The sequence below is a fragment of the Ylistrum balloti genome, unplaced genomic scaffold (assembly GCF_031769215.1).
Source record: "Ylistrum balloti isolate Yb309-2 unplaced genomic scaffold, AGI_CSIRO_Ybal_v1 Utg369898, whole genome shotgun sequence".
Taxonomy (NCBI): Eukaryota; Metazoa; Mollusca; class Bivalvia; order Pectinida; family Pectinidae; genus Ylistrum; species Ylistrum balloti.
Window position 1 is genome coordinate 1622296 of NW_026782027.1, and position 9569 is coordinate 1631864.

The window sequence follows — 9569 nt, forward strand, 5'->3', positions numbered from 1 at the left end:
TATTTGTCAGCCATTATGATGAACATCTAGTAGTATATGTTGTGAGTATGGCATGTTGAAAGATAAAGGGAGTAACGTGTAGCATACGCATGTTGTTTGTAAACATGTAACGGAACATAATACAACATATACAAAATTTACGAATAGGTTAGGCGTCTTTGTAGCGTCAGACAGCATGTGAGAAAATCTCTCAATCTGGCATCGTTGATTTCATGTAACTGTATACTTCTGAAGTGTGCCACTGATATGTAAACATTGTTTTTTATCTATTTTGTTTTACTTATTGGAGCTATGTATGTATTGCTTTATAACAAATTTCAATCAAGCAATTCACTACGTCGGATACAAATAATGGTATTTTGGAATTTTTACATTGAGAAATTCAACGAGAACGACTAACGAAACCGATATATCCATTTCTTAACGATGCTCAGAATTATATCATATTTACCGTAAAGGTTTACATAATTATAACTTTTTCACTGTAAAGGTGTGCAAAGTTATAATGAATTCACAGTAAAAGGTTCGAAAAATTTTTAACTTTTTTAACTGTAAAGGTGCGCAGAATTATAATGAATTCACAGTAAAGGTTTGAAAAAATTTAACGTATTCACAGTAAGGGTTTGCAGAATTATAATGTATTCACTGTAAAGATTTGCAGAATTATAATGTATTCACTGTAAAGATTTGCAGAATTATAATGTATTCACTGTAAAGATTTGCATAATTATAATGTATTCACTGTAAAGATTTGCATAATTATAATGTATTCACAGTAAAGGTTGTCGTGGAGTTATTTACATACATGTTTTTACATTTAAACTTGGCTAGATACCATTACCTGACAATGACGTTGAATATGTACTAACAAATAAAATAAGATATATCTGGGATTGGAATGCTGGTATTAGAGTTTTTTGTTTTGTATTTATTGGTATAAAAAAATGTGTAATTGAAAATAGTAACATGACATCAGATATTATCAAAGACCACGCTGTACTTTAATTAGTGTTACCTCTGCAGTGTGACATATATCACACAGTCTTCAAGACGTTTTAAAGAATCACTATGCGTTATTTTCAACTGTACACTTTGCAATTTCATCGAAAACTTCGAAACAAAACAAAACTTCGAAACAAAAAAAAATTCAAAACAAAACATCACAAGTATTGGACTTTCAACACACGTTCACCGACAGATTGGATTTAGAATCATGATGAAAACTATTTCAATTTGTCCGTGTTTTATTTCTCACGAATAACATTACGGTTCAGAATATATACTTATACGTGACGTTGTTCTAAAATTATCACATGTATGAAAATTATGAAATGATTAAATAATGGGCCTTTATGCACCTTCCTATATAGATTTTTACATTTTTCTACATCACTTTGGATTTTCCTCAGTTGTCTCCAGTAGAGACCTAGAAGGACGAAATAAATGTATGATATAGTGAAATTCACTGTTTGACTCTAATCTTTCACACTAAAGTTGTATATAAAAGCGATATTGTCTTGTGTGTCTTTTATACAATCTTATGTATAATTGTATGTCCATACAACTTTAGTATAATTCATAATTGGATTATAAAGGTATTATATAAGTTAGTTTTAATTACTGGTCTCTCATTATTAGTAATCCTTGTATCTAGTGTGACTCGCCCAATATATATATATAATTTAATACAAATTTGTATTGTATTGTATTGTATTGTATTGTATTGTATATAGGTTCTACAACGAGTGGTAGTTGATTATCATCGTTATCTAACTCGGCAGAGCCTCGTGTCTTTTCTAAATTTGAAAATTAACTAACGAGAGTTTAATAACGATGATAATCACCTGTCACGAGTTGTAGAACTTCTTTCTACCATAACCTTTTAACGGAGAAATATATGTATTGTGTACAACATTGTTTCGCCCCCATTGACACATTTGCGTAAGAATACATCGTAGGTTGTCTGATTGGCTCATTAATATGCAAAAAGAAACAAAATCGCTATTTTTGATGCAAAAGACTTATTTATTCAGTAATTTGGAACTAGATTTTATTGCGGATAAGAGTAGTGCTTCTTCGCGGGAAAATGTGAATGCAGACACGATTAAGATGGCGTGTAATTTCGAGAACTTTTGATTACTTTCATCAGAACTGTACATCACAATATCAAAGGTTGGGAAACCAAAATTACTGCATTTACCAATTACTATCCCCTTTCCCCCTCCACACAGATTTGCCGCATCACTGATCTTGACTGCCGGCAAGAATGACAGATCGTCACTGTCAGCCATGTTGATGATGGACAGCAGACGATGAAAACAACCGCACGTGGCGAAAGTAGTTCGTGGTCACTGATCATTGTTGGGTCAAATGTCAATCCCTCGTCCAATATATTTGGCTGTCACCAATAATACACGTGTGTATTATGCGTTTGAATAAACAATGGATATGGTGTTTAATGAATAGTCTGGGCGTGAGATAACATACGCAGGTTATGGTAGAAATTGTGGTTACATTTTAGTAGTGCTATAATTCCTTAGTGTAAATTTGGTATCTTATGATACGAACAACGAAATGTTTACTTTCTTACATGTTTACTATATACTACGTTAGTGATAAGCGCTGTATCCAGTAATCGGCGATAAAAAAAAAATTATTTTGATTGTTAATCATGGTATCTTAAATCGTACGTCTTCCTGGTTGATATTTGATGAATGCTGTGTACCACACCCGAGAGCGTCTTGTTATCAGCCTACCTTGATATTGACGTTCCCACGAGCTGTCCTGTTATCAGGTCATTGACACCATATGTAGGTTATGGCCGTTATCGGTTGTAGTATGGAAACACAAAGAAGGAGAAAAATGTTACGCAACGTAACAATTGCGTCGTGATAGTTTAACAAAGTGTAGATAAGAAAAAGGAAAGGTCACTATTGAGAAAAAAAAACTAAAAAAAATATGAATCATTATAAGCAGACGTGGGATACTGAAAGGATTTGTAAAGAAAACAAATCAAAACATTTAATACGTCAAATAACACATCTATATTACTATTGCGCAATGGTGAATATTGAACACTTTTCATTTAAAAAGTTGTATTTTAAAGAAAGTGACATTTGGAATGACCGTAAATAGCTACTCAGGCTTCGGGAAGCAACTCTTTGTGTCTCTCACTCGAAGGCTTCTGTAGTTTACACATGTATATATGAGGATACGCTCTGTGGCTAACCAAACATCAGTAGCTACATCTATCCTAGACGTCACACCAATAAAATGGATTTAGAGACATATTCTAACAACATCACAACTCTCATATCTGGAAGTTATATTACCTCCGCCATCACAATAGGTAAAGAACTTGGGCTGTTTGATGAATTGAAAAGACTCGACAAACCCGTATCATCACTAGAGTTAGCAGAAGCGTGCGATCTAAAAGAAAGGTAAGCGCCGGTAGATGTATATTTAGCACCGACGTATGTATTTAATTTCATTTCGCAATAAATGTATTTGAATAAAAAATAATAAGGCAACAAACAGCGCCTATACAAGCCCTAGTATTAAACCGAAGTATATATTGTCTTTGCATGGGCGAATATCAGTTAATTGAAGATTGTACAAAAGACATACGAGTGAATAACACGTAATTTAGAAAAGATATAGTAGAGCCAAACAGTGAATAAATCTGCGTCATACAGCTGTTTGTTTCTTCAATGGCTAGCCTTTAGATAAGACCCTACGTTGATATACCACTATAGAACTCATAACTTACATAAAATACTCCGATAACTTTTGCATGAATAATACACAGCAAGCATGACTGCTGTCCTGATTGGAGAGGGTGTTGTATCGCATTTTTGCATTTAACTTTCAAATAAAATCAAGGTCGCGGTCGCGTCTGTCGGCGTCTTATATACTGAACCCCTGTGTTTACATAAACCTTGTTGTGACAAATAGCCAGCCTTGTGTGTATAAACTCGTCTGAAGATCAAGCTTATTGGGTTGTGTTTGTTTTATATAAAGCATTATTTTGTAATTTAGTTATCTATAAAGCTATTTCGTTTATGTCGCAAAAAATACTTTGAATGATTTTTTATGATTTTGTTGTCGCGAGGACATGCTTGGAATATGTTGGGTATTCGAGCAATTACTTTTTATTCTTTCAATTTTTTTTTTTTTAATTCTTTTCTTATTTCCGATTGATATATCTTTTCCAAGGTCTGAGGAAGAAGAGACTTTATTACATTGAGTCCTGTGGTTTTAGATAAAGGCGCAGATGAGGCATTTAAGAATACCTGATTCAAAAGGCAGTATATCCTGATCAACAAGTTATGCACAGGCACTACTGTATACGTATGACCTCGAGGTCAAATAGTCCGTGATAATTTTACAGATGCATTGAGTGTTAGGAACGACATCTCTTGTAGATATGTGGGAAGTGGTTGGGCTATATGGTCACACTATTCCTTTATTAAGTATAATTACATCCCTTTGTAGATATGTGCAGTGGTGGCTGGGCTTCATGGTCTCACTAATGATGTTTAACACATAATTACCTCCCCTTTGTAGATGTGTCCGGGAGTGGCTGATATTCATGTTCTCACTAATGATGTATAACATATAATTAACTCCCTTTGTTGATATGTCCGGGAGTGGCTCGGCTGTATGATCTCACTGGTAATGTATTACGAAAAATTACCTCCCTTTGTAAAGATGTGCGGGATTGGCTGAGACCTATGATCTCACTAATGACATATTACATATAATTACTTCCCTTTTTATATATGTGCGGGAGTTGTTGGTTTTTATGGTCTCAGTAGTAAAATTTTACGAGTAATTACCTCCCTTTGTAGATATGTGCGGGAATGGCTGGTCTATATTGTCATTCTGTAAGGATGTATAACGTGTTCTTACCTTGTAGATATGTGCGGGAGTGGCTGGGCTGCATGGTCTCACTAATGATGTGTTACGTTTGATTACCTCCCTTTGTAGATATGTGCGGGAATGACTGGTCTATATTGTCATTCTGTAAGGATGTCTAACGTGTTCTTACCTTGTAGATATGTGCGGGAGTGGCTGGGCTGCATGGTCTCACTAATGATTTGTTACGTTTGATTACCTCCCTTTGTAGATATGTGCGGGAATGGCTGGGCTGCATGGTAGCAACAAAAATTGTATCCATTGATGACTCTGACCACTACTATATCCCTCAATCACTTAAAGAGGGACTCAAAGCGACCAATATGGTGTTTCTTTACCCACTCCTGGGCACTTTAACAGAAAGTGCGAAGGAATGCTTCAAAAAGACTGGACCAAAAGGTAAGTTTCTGTCTTCCAGCATGATATGTAATAACCATGACAACTTTGTAGTAAATGTATTTACTTATCAATATCAATCTCCATAAAACATTTCTTCTAAAGTTTTTTTTTATCTTGCATATCTCATTATTATTTTCAATATTGAATATTGTTCGGAGTGAATGTTGACATCACTATCTAATATTTTAATCATAACGTTAAGTCATCTTTTTTTTTTTTTTTTTTTTTTTGTCAAATCATAAAATGTCAGTATTGTTTAATGAATTCCACCATCAATAACCACAATATGCATTATAATGCCTTTGTTTCAATATATAATACATTCAAAATCATAGAGTTCTCTTTCTTGTTTACACATTTACGATTTCTATCCATTGGAGCGTGAGTCTTTGGTGTATGTTATCGATTTACTGCTGTAATAAAGTGACACAATGTTTTGTTTGCTAATCCGTGTATTCTTATCTGTCTCTCATTAACAAGCTAATGTTTTACATCCAACAGATTCACTACGCATTAAAGTTAGCAAATGTTAGCAATCATTTCCTGTTATGAGAAACGTGCTATTATTTTCTATTCAACATCACATATTGAAATCTACCATTATCAAACATGTGTTCGAAGGGTATCATGCTATATTGCCTTAACATAAACAATGAAATATGTAGTATAAGAAATCTACTTACGTCTTTATTTGTTCTTTAACGGCCAAAATCTAAAAATCCAAAATATTTTCCGTTCGGCCATTTTCCTGATAAGTTCCAAAATGAGCATTGCACAGCAAGGCAAGGGACCAAGTGGAAACTACAAATAAAATTCATTTATTAAGTACTTTTCAGGAAAAAAGCTATAAGACCGCCTGTTATTCATTTTGTTGTTTTCTGATCAATGCTTGAATCACAATTGCGCAACTAAAAACCTAATGAAATCCCCATCGGACATTTGATTTGTTAGATTTACGTAACTCGATCGTGAAATAGTGATAACAAATGTACATTGTCAAAATCCATGATGGCCGTCTGTCAGCCGTTTTGCTTTTTTCAGATTTGGCTGAAAATCTACATTGTACAATAAGAGATAAACAGGATCTTTCATGTGCAGTTTGAGTAAGATTCGTCAAGTACGCGGAGAAAAAAAATAAATTTGTGACCGACGATAACAAATATACATTAAAGTTGTCGCGAGTTGGAATTTATTCTTCTCCATTGATTGCATTTGTTTAGTAACACGAGGCCTTAAATCTTATATACTCAACAAAAAAAGAAACACACAAATAAATTATACAATCAAAAACCTATGATATTTGGGAAATTTGTAAAACAAAAATGTATATCAATGTGAAGGGAAAACTCTACTCTTTACAATACTGTAGAAGGAAAGTCTGATTAACGTCACTACTCATTCAAAGTGAGATACTCGAGAAAAACAAAATGACACTTCAGTGCCTGGTGTGGGCACCTCTTGCACGAATCCCTGCACGGATTCTTCTATGCATTGAATTCATGATAACATTAAATCTCCATAAGGGAATGTTGTTCCATTCTTGTGTTAATACTATGACCAGCTGGGCTCGGTTAGTTGGGGGTGATTTGGCGTTTCCTTACACGTCTGTCCAGCTCATCCCATAGATGCACAATCGGAGAGACATGACGGGGATATGGGGGCCATTCCAGAGACTGAACGTCGTTTGCCGTGAGAAAAGTACGACATATTCTGTCCACATGGGATCGAGAATTGTCTTGCTGGAGAAGTAGTAAGGGTATCTGAAGTTTGAATCCAGTACCACTAATCTGTCGCGTTCAACTACGCATGCATCGCCAAAATGCTCGCCACTTCTGCAATATACACTTTTTTCGCCTGAGCGATACAGATAGAATCTAGATTCGTCGGTGAACATCACACGCCTCCATGGACGCATCACAAACATATTCAGGCCATGTCTGCGCATCCAGTCAGACGTACTTGCCACCTCTGTGGTGTCAGAGGTGGCCCGATATAAGGTCGGCGCGCAATGATTCTCTAGGAACGCAAACGGTTCCTGGCAGTTTGAGCACCATTGGATCTGCCGTGAGTACCTGACGTATGCGGTACAGCAAACTTGAATCTGTTGTGCAAGTGCGACAATCAAATCGCCCTGTCTTGTCGTGCGGACGTTACGCGCTGGTGACAGCCCCTTAGACAAACAGACACTAACCCAGTAGCATGGAAACGTGTATACAGCCGGTTGATTGTACACGGGGTAACGCCAAACTTCCGTGCAACGGCACTTTGGCTTTGACCAACCATCAACATCGCAATTGCTCTACCCTTCTGAATTTGCGTTAAGCGTGGCATCTCGGTCAATGGCGAAATCAAAATGCCAACGTGAAAATCAATATAGTTGAACTTAGAGTGTCGAGAAGGGGGTCGTTTTTGATGTAATACCTGACCAAATATTCCATTATTTTCTTTCAGCTAAAGATACCTGTACCTAACAATTACTTTTTTACAGGTTTAAGCTATGCAGACATGCCAGCAGATTTAGTTGACCTAACTGAACGCAAGACAGTAAATCCTGGGGCCGTAGTTGAAGATCTCCTTCCTCCTATTACTAAGAGCTTAGGTAAGTAAGATCCGATCATACCACTGATAGTTCACAATATGAACACAGAAATACCACAGGATATCAACAGTTAATGTCCAAATGCATTTTACCGATATATGTAATGCGTTGTGGATTTTACCAAACCACAGGCGATGTTATGTTCTATGTAGCTAGGTAAGACAGGACATACTCTTTGATTAGCAACACTGATTTCAAAACGTGGACTTATGTATATTTAGCTACCATCTAGATGTTCATGCACACGTTTAGTTGACTGTTACTGTTATGTTTATTCTGTTGTTATTGAATACGTTTAGACGTACTGTAAAAGCCATTAGACATGATATTAAGAAAAGCATTTGGGGAAGAGATATGAACAATCGCAATTCGAGCGTATCAACAGATGAGGTCAGTGCTTGTATATGTGAGAAATTAAGATCTAGAACTGATATTTACAATTTGAGTAAATCTAGAATTGTTACGCTATGTGAATTAGGTTCGATGACAACCATAATCGTTCTAGCATCGTCACATCACAAGTTGTAGGCTCGATGACGCCATAATCGTTCTAGCATCTTCATATCATATGTTGTAGGCTCGATGACGGCCATAATCGATCTAGTATCGTCATATCATATGTTGTAGGCTCGGTGAAGACCATACTCGATCTAGGATGTGGAGGAGGAAACATAACTCTTGCATTAAGCAAGCGTTTTCCTGACGCAGACATATACGCCGTCGATTACAGCGAAACAGCAATTACCAGAGCAACTGCCATCGCCAAAGCTGAAGGCATTAAAAACGTGACGTTTGTAAAAGAAGATGTTACATCATTGCCATCCGATTGGACAGGCAAGTTTGACTGGGTGATCTTGTTTGACGTTCTTCATGATCTGCCCGACCATATTAATGCCATGAAAGAGGTTCATCGCGTACTGAAAGACGACGGAGTGACTTCAATTGTTGACCCGGATGTACACAGTCACCACAGAGATAATGTGGGGGATACGTGCGTGGCAGGAATAGGATATTCCATTAGTTGCCTGGTTTGTCTCCCATGTAGTTCATCAATAGAGGGAGCAGTGTGTCACGGCATAGGCTGGGGAACTGAAAACAAGGAAGCATTTCTGAAAAGTACTGGTTGGAAAGTGGAGGACAAGCGAAGTCTTGGAAGTCCATTTGCTTTGAACTTTACATGTGTCAAGGCTTAAGAAAATATCCTATCACGGCATTGACTTCATCTGTGTACGGTTATTTAAACTTGACTTAAACTGTAAGTGCAGTCACTTACCATGTAGGATTTGTGCTGATGTGCGATTCAATAATGGTAAATAAAAACAAAATGAATAAGTATGGGACAGGTTTATTTATATTCTAGATATATAAGTGTACCATTAAGTCTTCCTAATCAAGGCATATAGTTATGGTTCAGGCACATGTAGATCTATCAGGGACAGACTGAATAGTTGTATACACTTGTAGTTAAAAGTGTTTTGTTCAAAAACAAAGGTCCGGCGTACGTTTCTTTGTTAACAGTACAGAAAATATAAACATCATATTTCTAGACAGGAAATGGACGTCTATTTCAGTTTTCCTCAACAGGGAATCCTTCCAAAATAACATGATGACAGCCTGTACTCAAGACATACGATGCTAAGAATGAAAAATATTT

The 9569-nt window shown here is 36.3% G+C and overlaps 1 protein-coding gene across 1 annotated transcript; it reads left to right on the forward strand.

Moving 5' to 3' along the window:
* Window positions 1-3263: 3263 nt before the first annotated feature.
* On the forward strand, window positions 3264-9209 carry LOC132546634 (S-adenosylmethionine-dependent methyltransferase Rv2258c-like). Its single transcript, XM_060210356.1, has 4 exons — window positions 3264-3440; window positions 5129-5316; window positions 7805-7915; window positions 8543-9209. The coding sequence occupies exons 1-4, from the start codon at window positions 3274-3276 to the stop codon at window positions 9106-9108; spliced, it is 1032 nt and encodes a 343-aa protein (XP_060066339.1). The 5' UTR covers window positions 3264-3273; the 3' UTR covers window positions 9109-9209.
* Window positions 9210-9569: the final 360 nt, after the last annotated feature.